We start from the raw sequence: 20,843 nt of genomic DNA on the forward strand, positions 1-20,843 counted from the left end.
TTTTTTTTTTTTGGGTACTTTTCCACTGCTATTGTCATTTCATTAGAAATATAGAAAACTAAGACTTACACTCACTCATTAATGAAATATAGAAAACGAAGACTTACACTCACTCAATTGAGTCGAGTCTAAATCTCATGTTCTATTTTTTCTATCCCACTCTATGTTCCACAAATAAAAAATTGCCAAATGTCCACCTACTTAATTAAGAGCTAATTTTCTGTCTTCTCTTATTTTAGTTTCTTAAAATAAATAAAATAAAAACCAAAACTCCCCCACCGGTTATTGCCATTGGTTCACCACAACCAACCAACGTGGGTTCCACTATATAGCCATCTACCAACGCCTTGTTGTTTTCAAATCCATGATTGGGTACAGGTATTGAGAAATTGCGTTGTCCTTTTATCAACTAGCATCTATTCATAGAATCCACCAACCAATGGTCTATTTTGGTAGATTGATAAAGTATATTAGAAAAAAAAAATTCAAGTGGCTTTATGGCTGTGATTTTCTTTTGGAATTTAACATAAATTGTGTTGGGTATATACTTTGATATTATTGTCTTAGGAATTTAGGATCCTACATTTGCTTTTAAAATAGAAGGGGACTGTTTCATAATATGGGAGTCCACATGGGTTCATTTAGTTCGATTTTAAGAAGAATTTCATAATAAAACAAAAATTAGCTGCTTAAGAATACTTTGGTTGAATGGACATCTAACATATTCAAAAAATTGTATGGTATATTGGAACACAAACATAACTAGTGGTGGATGGTTGCTGTTGATGAAGTGGCATCAGTGCTAGTTGTTGGTGGTGGACTAGTGGTGGTAGCTGGTGGAGATGTATTGGTTTTTATTTTATTTATTTTATGAAACTATTTAATCGCAACAAAAATTACTATTGCAGTAACCTATCATAACAAAAATTTTGTTGTAATAAATTATAGCAACAATATTTTTTGTTGCAATTAAGTATTTTTAATAATAATAATAATAATATTTTATTGCAACAAAACGCTATTGCAACGAATTGTTGCGATAGCCTATTGGCACAGAATATTTTGCAACAATGGGTAATGAAAATTTTTCGTTGCAATTAAAGTTATTTCTTAAAGGTTAAAGTAGAATTTCAATCTTTTGTCTAATTTTTACTCTTTCCAATTTTAAGCTATTTCTTATTGTTTTCCCTTTGTCATTTATAAGTAAACTAAGCCTACTTTTGTGACTGTGCTAAGGATAAATTTGGCTTAATTTGTGCAGTTTTATGTCTGTTGTATTTTTTACTCTCTGTGAGTGTGTGTGTGTGTATTTCAATCTTTCTTCTAATTTACATTCATTGCCATTTTAAGCTATTTCTTATTACCACCGCACACCTTTGGTGCGATGGTCACTTCATAAGTATAAGTGCTTGTGGGGTGTGGGGGATAAGAGCCAGGATTCAAGTCTCCAGAAGGGAGCTTCACACACATATATACTTAAATTAGGCTAGAGTAAAATTTCTATCTTGTAAAAAAAAAAAAAAAAAAAAAGCTATTTCTTATTCTTTTCATTTTGTTATTTATAATTAAACTTGGCCTGCTTTTGTGATTGTGCTGAGGATAAACTTGGTTTAATTTGTAGTTTTATGTCTATTGTAATTCCTACTACTATTATCTAATCTAGGCTAAGCTGCCAAAAAAGTTGAGAAAGAGGTGGCAGATTCATTGATTTTGTAAGCTAAAAAAGATATTTTGTATCGAAATTTTAAATAAACACCACTTTGCTGCTATCAATGTTATAAATCTAGATCCAATAGTATCTCTGTACAATTTTTATATATTATGTATGAAGTATTATACATTTTGCATCTTTTATAGATTTTTTTGATTTTGTGTATCTATGTTTATATTGTTAGTAGGTTAAATATGATGTGCTTAGTAAAAAAAAAAACCGATTTTTATATTAAAAAAAATGATAATTTATTGCAACAAAAACTACTATTGCGGTAACCTATCATAATAAAATGTTTTATTGCAATAAGTTTCCAGTGTAATTTTTTTGCAACAAAAATTACTGTTGCAGTAGCCTAGCTATCACAACAAATAGATTTGTTGTAACAAGTTTCCAAAGCTAATTTATTGCAACAAATATTAACATTGCATTAACCTATCACAACAAAAATTTGGTTGCAATAAATTATAAAAACAATATTTTTTGTTAGAATAAAGTATTTTTAATAATTAAAAAAAAAAATATTTTGCAACAAAACGCTATTGCAACAAATTGTTGCGATAACCTATCGAAATGCCCCAAGTGAAGACACAATCCAAAAAGATGTTTACTTCTCTGCTAAGAAGCATAACACTCTCAATAACCAAAAGATAAATAGAACTGAATTCTTCTTCTTCTTTTTCTCCGCTTCTTTGCTAAGAAGCATATCACTTTCTCAAAAACCAAAAAAAAAAAAAAAAAAAAAAAAAAAAAAAAAAAAAAAAAAAAAAAAAAGAAGAACTAGAACTCCATCTCCAATGTTAAGCACACCAGCCACACATTTATCATTACCATGGTAGTCTCGCTGATAGTGGTGATATTCATCGGCCTTGTTTGCTTTGCCATCGGCTTCTGGATGAGTAAGAAGCTCATTACTCCACCACTAGCACCAAAGTGGTCCTCCACCGTTCATCAAGTACTCCACCATTCATCAAGTACTCCACTCCACTAAAACTGTTGAATTTTAATAAATCAACATTTATATATATATATATATATATACATTTTCCATCTTTTGTAGATTTTTTATTTTGTGTAGACATGTTTATATTGTTAATAGGCTAAATATTATATGCATTGTAAAAAAAAAAATATATATATATATATATACATATATATATATATAAAAAGATAATTTATTGCAACGAAAACTACTATTGCAGTAACTTATTGCAACAAAATGTTTAATTGCAATAAGTTTCTAGTGTAATTTATTGCAACAAAAATTATTGTTGCAGTAAGCTATCACCAAAAAGAGATTTGTTGTAAATAAGTTTCTAAAGCTAATTTTTTGCAACAAATATTAACATTGCATTAACCTATCACAACAAAAAATTTGTTGCAATAAATTAAAGCAACAATATTTTTTATTGCAACAAAATATTTTTAATAATAATAAAAATATTTTATTGCAACAAAACATTATTACAACGAATTGTTGCAATAACCTATTGGCACACATAGGGTTCAAATCAATTTTTAAACTACTCACAGTAAATAAGTTTCACATCACATAAAATTGAAAATATCATTTGCAAGTGTAAACTACACAAATCCAATTATAACATTCACAAATACCTATTCACTTGGAAAGCCTTATCCACACATACCTATTGCAATAAATTCAACTCGCCCTACAATGTTATCAAATTACAAGTAATAAAAGTTCACATAATATTCATATCAAATATTTAAAAGAATACGATAATATCTTTTTGTTATAACTTATAAGCATAGTTTGATAGTTAAAACTATTTTTTTGGGAAAACCCCCAAATTAGTAAACACTATTTACTTTTTATTTTACAAAATGAAATTAATCCACCTTGAGTCATGTGGTGAGCCTTTTTGTTATATTGGGATGGGCTACTTCCTGCGGTACTAGACCCAAATATTTTGAGTAAGGGAGTTGAGACCGGTCCAATTGCAACTCAATTTGGTCTGACTTGTGTGCAAATATTAAGTCCAAGTCCAAGGGAAGACACAGCAAAATGGGCTTATCCTCTGTTTCTGCCATAGGGTTGACTTTTTTGTTTCTGCCGCTGCCAGTTTCTGCCACATGATTAACATTTCTGCCGCAGAAGGAACTTTTCTCCAATTTCTGCCACAGGATTGACTTTTCTATTTCTGTCACTGCCAATTTCTGTCGCAGGATTGACGTTTCTACTGTAGAAGGAATTTTTTTCTGGTTTCTACCACAGGTCTGACTTTTCTGCTGTGTAGCAAAACTTTCTGCCATGTAGTAAGACCGTCTGCTGTGTAATAAAACTTTCTGTTGTGCAGTAAAGTTGTCTACCACATAGTAAAACTGTCTGCTATGTAGTAAGTAAAGTTTTCTGCGACGTGAATGAATACTCTTCATTTTTCTTACCGCATAAATACTTTTCTACTTCCTGCACATAAAGAAATCTAAAACCCAAAGAAAATACCCATCAAATAAATGTTAGTTTAAATGGGTTAGCATATTCTCAAATATATATACATACATATATGAGTATATATACTTATACGTATTCACATATACATCTATAAAATATATTCTGCAGGACATGAGAGACAAGATATATGTATATATATACTTATGGCAAGATAATAATTAGTTTGTGTCAAAAGTAAAACACGTAATAACAAATAAAGAAGAAAGCTTTGGTAGAAAAGGTTTAGCTAGTATAATAGTTAACACGGTAAATATAATAAAAAGGTACTACAGCAGAATAACTAGTACAGCAAGTAAAGACACCGCAGCAAGACAACTGATGCGGCAGACGCAATAAAAACGTGTTACAGCAGGATGACTAAATACAACAGATATAAGTTATAATGAGAGAAATCAAATATATTTGCAGTTGAAATCAAGTATTGAATCTTCCTATAGAATAAGTAAACCAAAAAGGACCCAAACTCCAACTTGAACAACCTTGTCATAGGCTTTTGCCATAAAAATTGTACATTTTAGAAAATAGGCCTAAATGGCTACTAGCTATTACTTTTGGAGACTTCAAAGAGTGGGTTTCCTAAGAAGGAGAGAAAAGATGGTCTATTGATGCATGCCCCTATTCCTGCCACGTTTTCTCTCTTTTTTTTCTTTCTCTCTGTTCTTTTTTACTCTTAGTTTCTTACTACTCTCTTGCTGTGGGTTGTTCCCCCTTTTTTGGCATTTCCTTTTCATGGGTTCCTCTCTCTGGGTACTTACTACTCTCTTACCATGGGTTTCCTCCCTTAGGTACTTCTCCCATCCGGTCTCCTCCTTTTATCCATGGCTAGCTCCTCCTTTTATAGTGAATTGATTCAATGAAATTTTTTCCTTTTACCCCTAGGGCTTCACCAACTGTTTTTGGTTTGTTGTGAGCATCCTTTCAAGACTACCCACCAACCCATAGTTGACCCGACCACTGCCATTTCTCTAGTAAATGTTTGCTGCACCACTACTCATTTCATGAAAAAATTTCCTTTTGTTTGTTCTTGCTGTATACCTCTATCTCTGGGCTACTTCACTACCTAGCTCTATGGCATGCATCAGATGGTCCCAACTATCTATTACTTCTTTTGGGTAAGATACTGTCTCAACAAGGTATATTCCCAAAAGAAGTCATGGCAGGAAATCAAATATAGACTCCCTTTTCCCCCCACCACCAAACCACACCCTCTGAATCCCTTTGACTGTAGGCCCAGCTCCCTTGTATTGGCTGGGTACAGGTTGGTGGTGCTCTGGCCTTTCTGTTTTTATCTTCTTTCATTCCCACGCCGTTTCTACCATAGCAGATTGGTTCTGTTTCATTTTGCTGCGTATTTTTTGTCTTATTTCCTTATGCATTTCCTACTGCGCTTGTCATTTCCTTTGGTTTGGCTTTTCTTTCCTTCATGTGATTCCTACTGCTGACACTTCCTGTTGTTACTTGTTTCTTTTCATCGTGCTTCTTCATATCAGTTCTCACACCTATCTTTTTTATACAAAAAGATTTGGGCCTTTGTGAGCTAAATAATATTGACTGGATCAAAAAAGTTTTGGGCCTAATTTATCTTCATCTGCCGAAGCCATTTTGCTAAAGAACTGTATTTTGTGGTAAAGCTGTATTTTGTGGCAGATTTGTATTTTGCAGCAGATTTGTATTTTGCAGCAGATTTGTGGGCTAAATAATGTTGACTGGATCAAAAGGGTCTTAGGCCCAATTTATCTTCATCTACCGAAGCCATTCTGCCAGAGAACTGTATTATATGGTAAAGTTGTATTCTGTGGTAGATTTATATTATGTAGTAGATTTGTGGGTCAAATAATGTTGACTGAATCAAAAGAGTCTTGAGCCCAATTTATCTTCATCTGCCGAAGTTATTCTGCCAAAGAACTGTATTCTGCGACAAAGCTGTATTCTGCGGCAGATTTGTATTTTGCAGCAGATTTGTGGGCCAAATAATGTTGACTGAATCAAAAGGGTCTTGGGCCCAATTTATCTTCATTTGCCGAAACCATTCTGCCAGAGAACTGTATTCTGCTGTAAAGATGTATTCTACGGCAGATTTGTATTCTGCTGTAGATTTGCATTTTGCTGTAGATGACTTTCACTTGCACTTCTTTCTTTGGACCTTTCTTACTCTTCGGTCTTCTTAGTGGGTCTTTGGGCCTTACTTTTCATTGGGCTTTCCTTCGTATGGGCTTTTGCGTCTTGCAACTTATTGGGCTTTCTTCCTTATGGGCCTTTGGGTACAAATTTGCAAAATTGGACATCAACAAGTCACAAAAATCCGTAAAGTTAGAACCTAGCAAACACCAAAACCAAAATATAGGTCCATCAATCCACAAATTATCTACCGTAAGAGTTGTTATAATTCTTAGTAATACTAACGTTGACAACATTAATATTTCTAAATTTTTCCATTCCTTTTACTTGCTGTACAGAACACTTTCAGCATGTATATCCCTTGTTCTAGGCCCCAAATTCCCAATATCTATCAATCGGAGCACATATAGCAATTTCAGGTCATGTTATTTCTAATTCTACTAGCTATATTATTAAGCTATACTCTTAGGATATTTAATTATAAAACCTTAAAGATATCACTTTGTCTAGAGTGTTGTAAGGCCTCTATTAATCTAAGCAAGCGAACCAAGCAGTGAGGACTTACCTGAATCCGCAGTACATAATGTCTGTATAAGCTGTTATAATAAGTGTAGAAACATAAAAATTTTGGTAATTATTAATATGATTTATTGTGGTTGATGCATAATAAAAATAATGTTTATGACAGGAACATGCAAAAAATAATATTGTTCGAATTATAACAAGAAATTAATTGTGTCCCTATTGTCAATAAAAATAAGTAAATAAGAGTTTGATTGAAAGATGGTATTAAATTTCATTTTGATTCGATAATGTTAGTTCATCCATTAATATAAGTGTTGTTTTTTTATAGATATGATAATATTTCAAATTTAGATGTTCACTTTATGATAATTGTTTTTTATCATTAGGTCAAGATACCAATTAGTTTTTGGTATATATGAGGATTGAATCCTAAATCTCTTATTTGATAATAAGAGACTTTACCAATTGAGTCAACCGAAACTCACAACATGTGTTATTTGAGAGTGTTCACATTAAACAAATACAAAATAATAATAATAATAATAATAATAAAAAAATAAGTCTTGGAGAATCATAAAATAAGTAAGATTTATTTAGGAGAAAAAAAAAGTTGTTATTTTTAATTTTGTGCCAAACGGCCAGATTAATTAAAAATATAATGACAATTTTTTTTTTTTTAAAGGCAACCAAATTACTAAAAATATATATATTTATTAGCAACACGAAAGAAGCTAGCACCATAGAATAAATTGGAAAATGTTAAATATATTATAAATTTTACTATATAATTTTTCTAAATTAATGTAGCAACTAATATGATTAGTATAATATTCATAACATCACTCAATATATGGACTATGGTTTGCCTCCTACATTTTTTTTTCTTTTTGCAATAAAATATTTATTTATTTGGAGAGGGTGAAACAGCTTTTAGGAAGATTTTTATTGTACAAACCAGAAAGTTCTTTTACATGAATGTTCAAGTTGAAGAAATGATAACTTAGTAAATAATAATAACATAAACGTGGGAGTAAATAAGAAACCAATATCGATTGAACGACACAAGGGGTTGCCAGCAATGGCAATTGACCCCTGCGCTAACTCATGCCCTATAATATAAATAAATAAGTTTTCTTTTTTCTATTTATAAATATATATATATATATATATAACTTCTGAAACCTACCCAACCAAAGCCCATTTCTTCTTTATCCACTAGGCCTAAAATTACTTGCTCTCGTATAACCTCTTTAGGCCCAGATTAAATTAAATTTATTAAACCATGGGCCTCATCCTTTATTTTATATATTTATGTAAAATGATGGGCTGTTAGAATGCTAGAGGAGAAAACATTAGCTAAAGCATCAAATAGTTTTCTGTGGGCTATTGGGACCTGGATTTGTAGCTCAGATGGGCCGAGATCACCACAGCCTCTTTTTAGACAAATGTTGTATTAATAAAATGACTACAGAGAGCTGAAAGAGCATAGTGACAATCGTTGCCCTTGCCACCCCCATATGATTAGAAACACTACCGATAATAATAATAAAACTGCAAGGGACACCTGATACACATTTTTTCTTTTTAATTTAAATCCACTCAGAAGCTACTAGTAAAATCCACCACTGCCTTTTGGAGAACAAAATAATTCCACTCAGATCATCAGATTGAACTGAAAAGCTGTAGTTGCTTATCATTTTTTTTTTTTTTAGTTCTAATTGCCATATGCAAGAAACTTCAGTAATAAGACTGCCCTGACTAGTGACTACCAGCACAATTCATGTACTTAGTTACTAACCAAAAGATAGCATCTCCAAAAATATATGAACATTTTCACAAAATTGGGAATCCTTCCTAGTGCAAGCACATCAGGACATGACATTTAGTAGATTTCCCCTTTAGCCAAAAAACAGAAGGGAGAAATGAAGCAGAGTTGTCATCGGTAGTAGATCAAAATCAAATGATCTATGTCACCATTAAAAATCTCACCTTGTGAGGTTTTTTCTTGTCTCTACACTCAAGGGGGCTAGATTTTCTGAGACATGATTTCAGATTCATTTGTGTCTCAGTCAATGAAGGCGGGGATACTGAAAACTTGGTTCCTCTTCTCTTGTGGTCCAGTGGGTCAAGCCAAAACCGGACATTTGCCACACCAAACATAACCCTCTTTTTCTTAGCATATTTGTAAGCAGCCACTGCATCAGTTGGCTGTAAGAAAACCACCTGGGCAGCTCCTGTACATGAAGAGACATTTGTCCTGAAGGAATCTACTGTGCCAAATCGACTAAATTTCTTTACCACCTCCTGCGTTGATGGCAGCTTAAAATCCTTGGGAAACTTCATATGCAAAGATGTAGAAGCAGCAGTTGTGGCAAGTTCTTCCAATTGCTGACCCCTTTGCGACTTATATGATGAATCAGTAGTAACATGTTGATGTCTTTTTAGATTCACCGGTTTCCCTGTCAACAAAGGCGGGGGAGCTGAAAATTTGGTTCCTCTTCTCTTGTGATCCAATGGGTCAAGCCAAAACCGGACATTTGCCTCACCAAACACAACCCTCTTTTTCTTAGCATAATGGTAAGCAGCCACTGCATCAGTTGGGTGTAAAAAAACCACCTGGGCAGCTCCTGTACAAGAAAATACTTTTGTCTTGGAGGAATCTACTGTGCCAAATCGACTAAATTTTTTTACCAACTCCTGCTTTGATGGCAGCTTAAAATCCTTGGGAAACTTCATATGCAAAGATGTAGAAGCAGTTGTGTCAAGTGCTTCCAATTGCTGATCCCTTTGTGACTTAAATGATGAATCAGAAGTAACATGTTGACATCTTTTTGGACTCACCGGTTTCCCTGTCAGCAAAGGTGAGGGAGCTGAAAACTCGGTTCCTATTCTCTTTTGTCCCAGTGGGTCAAGCCAAACCCTAATATTTGCCTTACCAAATAAAACCCTCTCTTTGTTAGCATATTGGTAAGCAGCAACTGCATCAGTTGGGTGTAAGAAAACCACCTTGGCAGCACTTATATAAGAAAAGATTTTAGTCCTCAGGGAATCTACTATGCCAAATGGACTAAATTTCTCTACCAACTCCTGCTTGGATGGCAGCTCAAAATCCTTGGGAAATTTCAAATGCAAAGAATAAGCAATTGTGTCAAATGCTTCCAACTGACCCCTTTGCAACTTGAATGATGAATCAGAAGTAACTGGTTGATAGAGCTCCTTATTCTCCTTGGAGCTGTCTCCAAATGCCACATTGATGCTGGCTTCTTTGTCGGATCTAATGGACGTAGCATCATCAATGTCACAAGGAAGCATCTTTATTTTATCAGCAGTAAAATCAGATTGTGATGGGAATTTTTGTGCTGCCAAAATACAATCAACACTAGATATACTGGCCCTTGTATCATTTAGACTATCAAAATTTTCTGCAGACTCCTGAAGCTTGCTGATTTCAACTTCACCACAATGAGATGCTCCTCCGGGAAGGGAGATGTTGAACTTATTCTGAACCGAGACCATTAAATTATTATTGCATAAATAGGTCAGTCTCTGGGGCTTAGTGGAAGAGTGGTGTCGCATTTTTAATTTCGCTGGAGAAGATGGGAAGAGAGCATTAATTAGTTCCACTTGGAAACCACTACTATGTTTTCTACTCAAGTAAGAATCACTGCCATTTAATGAGAATAAAGGCATAGTCATGCACAACTTGAAAGAAGGATCAAATAACGTAGAGTTTTCCTTGTGTCCAGCTTTATTTTTCTGCAGATATGCACTAGTTCCAGCGTCCAAGGAAAATTGCATAGTTTTGTGTACCTTTAATGAACGATAAGAATTAGATGGCTGATCAAGCTTCCTCTTTAGCCCCAGACTGTTAACAGGAGCAGCCATGTAAGATAAAAAGGGGCAAAAAATTTCTCCAGAGCTTTGTTTTCTGTCAACCTTCACACCAGACTCAGTCTTTGTATACCCAGGATCAGAAAAATGAGTTTCGGGGCTCTTAGGATGCAAGCATTTTTTAAAGCAGAAGTCAGAATTGTTCTGGAATGACAAACTTCTGAACCTCAAAACATTATGCTCCACGGTTTTCAAGCATTTCCCAACTAGATAAAATGGATCTAGAGCAAGACAATGCAAGCTTACTAGCACCTCATTAACTGATTGTTCCTTGCTTTGCTTAAGTTGAGTATGTGAAAGTTGGTGCTCATGCAACGGATTATATGATTCTGTCAGAAAAGGAACTTTTGAGCTCATTCCGTTTGTCACACCAGCTTCCAAATTCTTTTCCAGTTCCTGAGAGAGTAGCTGAAACTCATCTTCCAGTTCTAAAATATCCGATTCATGAGCAATAGAGTTCTTGTTCTTGTTACCTAGAAAGATATTCAAACAGAAAGAAATTACAAACCAATAAATCTGACAGCTGATTGAGGAGAACACGAGCCTTCAAGCAAGATAGTTGTAAAGAGTATTAGGAATGGTAAGTGCCTAGAAAAGAAACTCCAGGTCCTCTCTTGTCAGGATCAACATCCTTTTCATTATATATATATATATATATCCTGTCTCATCTCATCCAATCTACAAACTTCCAATTTTAAAGAATAATAAAATGTACAAAATAAAATACCATACTAACTAAATTTTTTGAGTGTCTTGTGAGTCAGCTTTATCATTGATAGGCTGGTTGCTATAAACTATGGGTATCGATTCTAACTCACTCCTTATTGTACATTATTCGTACACATCACCCACTTTTTAAACGTGGAAATTGCACGTGAAATTATGGACAGTGTGTGCACAGAGTGTATATCAATGAATGAGAAAACAATTACCAATCAACTGACTTTAAGTAATGGTCCAACAAATAGGAGCCAAGTACATTAGACAAAGAGATTTAGCTCAACACTCTGAGTAGCTTCTAGCATTGGATAAATAAATAAACAAAGAAACATCAAATTCTAAATTCTAAACAATGAAAAGATGAGTATAAGAGAGCAACCAACAAAAGGAAACAAGAAACTAGTTTGTGAGAGCATGTACACAGAGCATTTGCTGACTTTTGACTTTGTTCTAGAGGTTCAAATTTAGCAAGAACACCAACTACCTTTTTAACTGCCCTTTAATGACTAAATTAATTAAAAAAACAATTTCCAAATTCAGAAAATAAAATAAACTATAGATGAAAAAAAAAATTGATCAAACTATATCAAGTATCAACAACCATCAAAATTTTAAATTAAATTAAAAACCATCTACCCTCAATTGTTGCATAACTTTGTATTTCAAATCACAATTTCTAAATTCCATACTAATGTAGCTTTGTCAAATTCTATATTAACACCGTTAACACAATGCTTCATGGACTACAACTGTAACTAACTAAGTAACTACCTCTATGCTTTGTTGAGTTGTACCCACGGAATGCCTGAATGTAAGCATCAACACCCAAATGTTTTTTTTTTTTTTCAAATCTGTGCTCAAAAACAATGTACCTATGATGTAACTAACTGTAAGTAATTAACAAAATAACTACCTCTAAGCTTGGCTGATTTGTACCCGCGAAAAGCGTGAACGAAAGCCTTCGCTTCAACCGCTTCAACGAACTCAGCTTTCTCAACCCACGGCAACACGGCGGCGCTGAACACAAACCCCAACACATCCTCGGCCCTCTTAAACGGCGCCGTTTTCGCAGTCGCATCCGAGGAAAATTTCATAGTTTTGTGTACCTTTAAAGAATGATAAGAATTAGATGGCTGATCAAGCTTCCTCTTTAGCCCCAGATTGTTAACAGGAGCAGCCATGCAAAATAAAAAGGGGCAAAAAATTTCTCCACAACTTTGTTTTCTGTCAACCTTCACACCAGACTCAGTCTTTGTATACCCAGGATCAGAAAAATGAGTTTCGGGGCTCTTAGGATGCAAGCATTTTTTAAAGCAGAAGTCAGAAATGTTCTGGAATGACAAACTTCTGAACCTCAAAACATTATGCTCCACGGTTTTCAAGCATTTCCCAACTAGATAAAATGGATCTAGAGAAAGACAATGCAAGCTCACTAGCACCTCATTAACTGATTGTTCCTTGCTTTGCTGAAGTCGAGTATGTGAAAGTTGGTGCTCATGCAACGGATTAAAAGATTCTGTCAGAAAAGGAACTTTTGAGCTCATTCCGTTTGTCACACCAGCTTCCAAATTCTTTTCCAGTTCCTGAGAGAGTAGCTGAAACTCATCTTCCAGTCCTAAAATATCCGATTCATGAGCAGCAGAGTTCTTGTTCTTGTTACCTAGAAAGATATTCAAACAGAAAGAAATTACAAACCAATAAATCTGACAGCTGAGTGAGGAGAACACGAGCCTTCAAGCAAGATAGTTGTAAAGAGTTTTAGGAACGGTAAGTGCCTAGAAAAGAAACTCCAGGTCCTCTCTTGTCAGGATCAACATCCTTTTCATTATATATATATATATATATATCCTGTCTTATCTCATCCTATCAACAAACTTCCAATTTTAAAGAATAATAAAATGTACAAAATAAAATACCATACTAACTAAATTTTTTGAGTGTCTTGTGAGTCAACTTTATCATTGATAGGCTGGTTGCTATAAACTATGGGTATTGATTCTAACTCACTCCTTATTGTACATTATTCGTACACATCACCCACTTTTTAAATGTGGAAATCGCACGTGAAATTATGGACAGTGTGTGCACAGAGTGTATATCAATGAATGAGAAAACAATTACCAATCAACTGACTTTAAGTAATGGTCCAACAAATAGAAGCCAAGTACATTAGACAAAGAGATTTTGCTCAACACTCTGAGTAACTTCTAGCATTGGATAAATAAATAAACAGAGAAACATCAAATCCTAAATTCTAAACATTGAAAAGATGAGTATAAGAGAGCAACCAACAAAAGGAAACAAGAAACTAGCTTGTGAGAGCATGTACACACAGCATTCGCTGACTTTTGACTTTGTTCTAGAGGCTCAACTTTAGCAAGAACACCAACTACCTTTTTAACTTCCCTTTAATGACTAAATTAATAAAAAAAACAATTTCCAAATTCAGAAATTAAAATAAAATAAACTATAGATGAAAAAAAAAAAATTGATCAAACTATATCAAGTATCAACAACCATCAAAATTTTAAATTAAATTAAAAACCATCTACCCTCAATTGTTGCATAACTTTGTATTTCAAATCACAATTTCTAAATTCCATACTAATGTAGCTTTGTCAAATTCTATATTTACACCATTAACACAATGCTTCATGGACTTCAACTGTAACTAACTAAGTAACTACCTCTATGCTTTGTTGAGTTGGAACTAACCGTAAGTAACTAACAAAATAACTACCTCTAAGCTTGGCTGATTTGTACCCGCGAAAAGCGTGAACGAAAGCCATCGATTCAACCGCTTCAACGAACCCAGCTTTCTCAACCCACGGCGACACGGCGGCGCTGAACACAAACCCCAACACATCCTCGGCCTTCTTAAACGGCGCCGTTTTCGCAGTCGCAGTAGCAGCATTGTTCTCGAAACGACGTCGCGGTGTGGTTTTGCCTTGACAAGGGCACGTGAGCGAAGAGAGGCTCTTCAGACCGTAGAGCCGCAACGCGCGGTGGAGGAGCGCGTGGGGAGCGGAGGGCGCGAGGGAGCGGAAGTTGTCGGGGAAGGAAAGGAGGAGGGAATCGAGGACGTAACGGGAAGGAGGGAATTGGGGGAGGGAGAAGAAGGAAACGAGGACGGAATCTTGAAAGGCGCGGAGAACAAGAGCCGGCCAGCATGTTTGAGAGAGTGAAACTCTTACCCATACTATCTCTCCTTTCTCTCTCTTCTTCTGTATCATCTCTTTTCTTCGATACAATTCCCTTTTTTTTTTTTGAGAAACTCTTCACTACTGTATTGAATTCTTGATATATGGGAAAGGAAATTATTGATATATGTGAAACACTTTTTTATTTTTGATATATGTGAAATGAAATTACTGTATTGAATAATTTGAATTCATTTTTCCTATTTTTTATTTTAAAACGTTCCCGCTATTTGGAGCCGCAGAAAAAAAAAAAAAAAAACTTTTAAGAAAAATGGGTGGGACCCACGTGTGAGCTCCACCAAGGACTATTAAGAAATTTTTAATAATATTATTAAAGTGTTGTGAAAATATACGTAAATTAAAAAATATTGTAAAAATACATGTTGTGATATTTAATCAATGAAAACTGTTGTTTAAACAATAGCATCAAACGGGCTTAAGTACTACCCATCACATGACCCCAGGAATTTCAAATTTCCTATGTTCTCTTTTTTCTCTCTCTCCATTTTTTTTATGCAGGATTTGGATTTGGGTAGTACCCATTTGGAAAGGGTAAGAATATGGATTTGGATCAAAATCTTTAAATTTGAACTAATATTCATGTGTCAAGAGCCTCAGACCAGCCGTAGCAAGTGTGATAAGTAATATTTGAGCTTAATCATCACATCTTATACTTAGAAAATTAAAATAACAAACTCACAACTTATGAATAGTAGTAAGGTCCAAGTGCCCTTAAGGCATCTATTGATCATCCATTTTAATAAACTTTTTATGGTGTGCAGTTGTGACCAAACCTTGAATCCCATTATATAATTGGATAATTAATTCAACTTGGCTTAAAATTTGATAATTGGCAAACCCAGGCTCTAAATTTATACCTACAATATTTGTCCTGCCATCATGTTTTGTTTGTTGGGGATTTCACCAAATCAAGGAGTAATAATGAAAAAATAAAATGAACATATCAAGTAAATAGAAATTAGTGATTCACTTAGAGGCATAATTGAATGTTATCCTTAAACAATATTTGTCTCCATACGCAAATTGCTAAACAGACTTGTCTCTAGGATACAATCAAGTTATTGGGTTTTACAAATAACAATTTTGGAAAATACACACAAGATTTCTTGTGTTTCAAGTGAACATAAATCTCTATTTATACCCATTTGTGGCATTTGCATGGTAATGTTTTAGAATTCTCAGGAATGTTTAAAAATTCTCATGTTTGGTTGCAAATCACACTAAGGAATCAAATGTCAGGAGATTCTAGATTCTCCCTCAACCCCCTTTCTGTAAGAATGTGGATTCCCTTTAAAACATATGGGTATCCAAATTCCCAAGCTTAAAGGAAATTGTATTTTTTATAGATTAACAATTTTAACCATTTTTTCCTTATCATTTAAGCAATTGAGAAAAAATATAAAACAAATCATCAATATTTTTCCCTTATTTTTATCTCTTCCCGCCAAAGAAACATAAATAAAATAGACAACTCTATAGATATATTCATTAACAAAGTTCGATTTAGGTTTCACATGTGAAAAAAAAAAAAATGTGTTTGAAGGGAACCCTTCATTGTTGCCAGGTATTCACTTTTACTGTTATGTGTGTGTTATTCAACAAATTATTAATGAATCTATTTTCATAGAAATTTGTTAATGTGTCTATTCATATCTCAAATCTTGGTTTTGTTTAGTTGCTATATATATACACACACACACATATAGATTGGTGGCTTCATCTGGTTTTTTGTTTTTAGATTAATGGCTTTGTTTCTAGATTCATACTTTACAGGACAATTTTAATAATTTGTATCCTATCTAGTACTTTTGATGTTTGTTATACAATGATACAGAACGTGTAGATTTTTAATTTTTAACAACCCATCTTATTTGTATGCGCATTTTTGGATTTTGAAACGCATTGGAAGGTCTTAGGATTTATGCCAAAGGTGGCTTTGGTGCTATATTTGACCACTAGTTGCTATATTCAAATAATGGTGTAAATTCTTAGTTTGCTTTATGGATACTTCGTTCTTTAATTCGTATTATTTATTTTATTGTATTCAGCCTATAAATTTGAGGCAACTTTGTCTCTTATTATTGCAGTTTATGGAGGCAATTAGACTATAGTTTTAATGAATTTGTCATAATTTATAGTTTATATTTTGTTTTTCATTATTTATTTACAGGAAGATTAAAAAAAAAAAAGTATTGACATTGGATTTACAAATTTAAAAATAGAATGGGAAAAATAAATAATTCATTTAATATTTTTAGGATTAAACCAAACATTATAATCTCACATTCCTAGGAATCTTATTAGATTCTCAATTAAACTAAACATAAGAGTAGTTACATTCCTAGGCATCCAAATTGTAAGGAATCATATTCCCAGTAATTTGGATGCCAAGAGTAATATGGATTCTCCCACACCAAACGCCACATATGGAGAGTTACAATGCCTCATAAAACCGTATACAAGATTTAAAACCTTTCCCAAGATTCAGAGCGGTTACCACAAATTTTGCAAAAAATTATGCAAAAAACAGTTTTTACAAGGCTCGATTGATCGAGAGGAATCGAGCATTAATCGAAGGCTCTTTTTGATCAATCAAATAGGAATCGAGCATCAATTGAGTCAAGCAAAAGCTTCTCTTGATCACTTCGATCGATCGAGCAAGATCTTCTACAGATCGAGAAGCCTTTCTCACTATTTCGATCGATCGAGAAAAAGTCTAGACTAATCGAACATCTTGAAACTTGAATTTTTACCAAGAAAATTCTAGATCTCAAAATTTCATTTTATTCATTTTACAAATGAATATTCTATAAACTTATATCATTATTATTACAACATATCAAGTCTAAACCTCGTGTGCATTAGTACAATGAAGGGCAATGGAGAGAATTGTGTAGTCCAATTTCATATTCTAGATTTGATTGGAAAGATAGACTTATAGGAAATGTATATGCATCAAGTGTGATTGTTACACATCTAGAGCTTGATCATTCTCAAATTTGTATTTTTTTGGTACTTTTCCATTGTTGTTCACATTTCATTAGAAATATAGAATACAAAGACTTACACTCACTCATTAATGAAATATAGAAAACAAAGACTTACACTCACTAAACTAAGCTGAGTTCAAATCTCTTGTCCCATTTTTTCTATCCCACTCTATGTTCCACCCAAAAAAAAAAAAAAAAAAAAAACCAAATGTCCACCTACTTAATTAAGTGCTAATTATTTTCTATCCCACTCTATGTTCCACCCAAAAAAAAAAAAAAAAAAAAAACCAAATGTCCACCTACTTAATTAAGTGCTAATTTTCTGCCTTCTCTTATTTCAATTTCTTAAAATAAAAACCAAAACATCCCCCATCAGTTATTGCCACTGGTCCATGTATTGAGAAATTGCGTTGTTGTTTTCAAATCCATGATTGGGTACATGTATTGAGAAATTGCGTTGTCCTTTCATCAACTAGCATCTATTCATCGAATCTACCAAACAATGGTCTATTTTGGTAGATTGATAAAGTATATTAGGGAAAAAATAATAATTTCAAGTGGCTTTGTGGCTATGATTTTCTTTTAACATAAATTGTGTTGGGTATATACTTTGATATTATTGTCTTAGGATTTAGGATTCTGCATTTGCTTTTAAAATAGAAGGGGACTATTTCATGATATGGGAGTATGCATAGGTCCATTTGGTTCGATTTTAAGAATTTCATAATAAAACAAACATTAGCCGCTTGAGAATACTTTGGTTGAACGGACATCTAACATATTCAAAAAATTGTATGGTATAATGGGACACAAACATAACTAGTGGTGGATGGTTGTTGTTGATGAAGTGGCATCAAAGCTAGTTGTTGGTGGTGGACCAGTGGTGGCAGCTGGTGTGGATGTGTTGGTTTTCATTTTATTTATTTTAGGAAGCTGAAATAAGAGAAAGTAGAAAATTAGCATTTAATTAAGTAGGTGGACACTTGACAATTTTTTATTTGTGGAGCATAGAGTGAGATAAGAAAAGTGGAATAGAAAATTTAGGCTCAACTAAGCCTAAATCATACTTTTTGGAGATGAAAATTGGGTCTGGTTAATGTATGACCTTAGGGCACATATTAATTATCACTTTTAAGAAATTTTTTTATAAAAAAATTGAAAAATTTGTCAAAAAAGTTAAATAACTTTGTCACTTTCCCATAAAAAAAATTTTAAAATGGTTTTCTAAATTCTAACATATGTCATACATTACTAAAACCCATGAAAATTTATATTTGGAAAACAAGAAATGCAAGACAAGAATTTCTTGGTAAGACTACCGTTGCACTATGAAAAGCCTCTAGTTGGCTGTATTAGGAGCATGATTAGTATTTTGGGAACATGATTTACCAAATACTGAAAGTAAAAGGTTTTGCGATGAAAATGAATTACGAACAAAAAACCACAGCAAAAACAGTATCAGTGTATCGCTAATTCTAATTCTAAAAACTCCACCTTTTGTTACATACTGAACACTTATACTTCCCCGCTACCACCACTAACATTCCACTCTGCATCTATTACACACTGAACACTTGTACTCCCACGGTCCCACCCCTAAAAGAGCGTGTTGTTCATCTCTTTTCGAAGACAGTGAACCTCTGGAGTTTGGACAAACAAAGACATGACGTGACTCTCACGAACTACTAGCTGTATTAGCACCTTCAATATATAAATAGTGAATACTTTCCCAAAACACTCCTTGTCTCTAAGAATCTATAATCTTACAATTTTTTTAGATGAAACTTGCTTATGAGTAAGAAAAGTGCCTGAAAATTGAGATCATTACTGGATAAATAGTTTCCAATAGCAGCAGGCACCAATTATAACATCATCTTCTTCTTAAGGTACCATATGACATTTGAGTGGATGCTCTTCTTAATGTTTTCGAGCTGTTTGTATCAAGGTCAAACGGCTATGTGTGACCTGCAAAAGCATCAAATTTAGAGTGTGTTTAAGAAAATCTGTGGTTTTTTCATTCATGGTGTATGGTATAAATGAAACTGGAATTTTGAAAATGATGACAGAGTTCACCAATCACCAGTAATATTCTTCAATAAACGCGATGCTTCCATTATCTTGGGCCAAAATTCTTCTGCTTTCTCCTCTTTAAGCAGCTGTTTAGCATATAACAGTGATAGATTCATAGCACAGCACAGCACAGCAAGCAGAAAGGCATTCTTCTTACAAGGATGGGTATCTTTGGTGGGATCATCAGATACCTTAGGAAGGTGATATTCTGCGCGCGCGCGCGCGCACACAACACCAAAAAAAAAAAAAATGCTACTTAAGTGCAAGCAGATGGAACTTTTTGTTTCTCTCCTAAATGCGTATCAAAGGGCCTCCCAAAATTCCAGACTCTGAAAAATTTGAGCTGTCTGGCAAGCTTGGAAGCCTGTCACCTCCCCGTACATCCCAATTATTATGAGAGGTAAGGTTTTCAAGTCCCCTGGGCATGGATTTAAGATTTGGCAATCGCTGAAGACAGAGAGGCTAAACCGGTAGGCTGCAACCAGTCCTCAGGAAACGATTCTAATTCCTGACATCCACCGAAGGAGAAGTCCATAGGACAAGTGAGTCTGTGCAGCCCCCACTCACATGAAGGCTTGAGATTCTCGCAGTTTAAGATTGAAAGTGACAACAGATTGGACGCATGGGCGGCGCTACACTATTATTTGAACCCCTGACTTCCCAAAAGAAAAAAAAAATTATATATAAAAAATATTTTTTTTTTTAGTTTAATACTATAATTTTTTTCTTAAAAATATATTTATACACCTTGACTTAAATTTTACACACCTTTATTACAAGTATTTCCAATTTTAAGAATAAAAAGTAAGTGTTTGTGAATTGTAAGTGTCACTATTTTTTTATAAATTTATATTATGCGTATGAGTGTGTCTAATATTGATTGTGTGCATTATTTTTTGTTATAATATTATTTGTGTAAATTATGATGTGTGTGGATGTTTGTGTGTACATTAAAATATAAACATATATAATTTAATAATTAGGAAATAGATATGGTTTGTTACATTTGTGTATATTGTTAACATGTTATAACAACCTTTTGTTATAAAGTTAGTAATATTCAAGGAAAAAAAACATAAAGTTAGTGATTGTCCAAGAATTTGATTGGTTAAGTAGACATT

General features: G+C 33.7%; 1 protein-coding gene across 1 annotated transcript; it reads right to left on the reverse strand.

Moving 5' to 3' along the window:
* Positions 1-8,460: 8,460 nt before the first annotated feature.
* LOC111984262 (uncharacterized) lies at positions 8,461-14,737 on the reverse strand. The gene is made up of 3 exons (XM_024015889.2): positions 14,182-14,737; positions 12,355-13,101; positions 8,461-11,194 (listed from the first exon to the last, which is right to left on the reverse strand). The coding sequence occupies exons 1-3, from the start codon at positions 14,672-14,674 to the stop codon at positions 8,796-8,798; spliced, it is 3,639 nt and encodes a 1,212-aa protein (XP_023871657.1). The 5' UTR covers positions 14,675-14,737; the 3' UTR covers positions 8,461-8,795.
* Between the last annotated feature and the right edge of the window lie 6,106 nt (positions 14,738-20,843).

The sequence above is a fragment of the Quercus suber genome, unplaced genomic scaffold, assembly GCF_002906115.3.
Source record: "Quercus suber isolate HL8 unplaced genomic scaffold, Cork oak 2.0 scaffold_434, whole genome shotgun sequence".
In the NCBI taxonomy this organism is placed as follows: Eukaryota; Viridiplantae; Streptophyta; class Magnoliopsida; order Fagales; family Fagaceae; genus Quercus; species Quercus suber.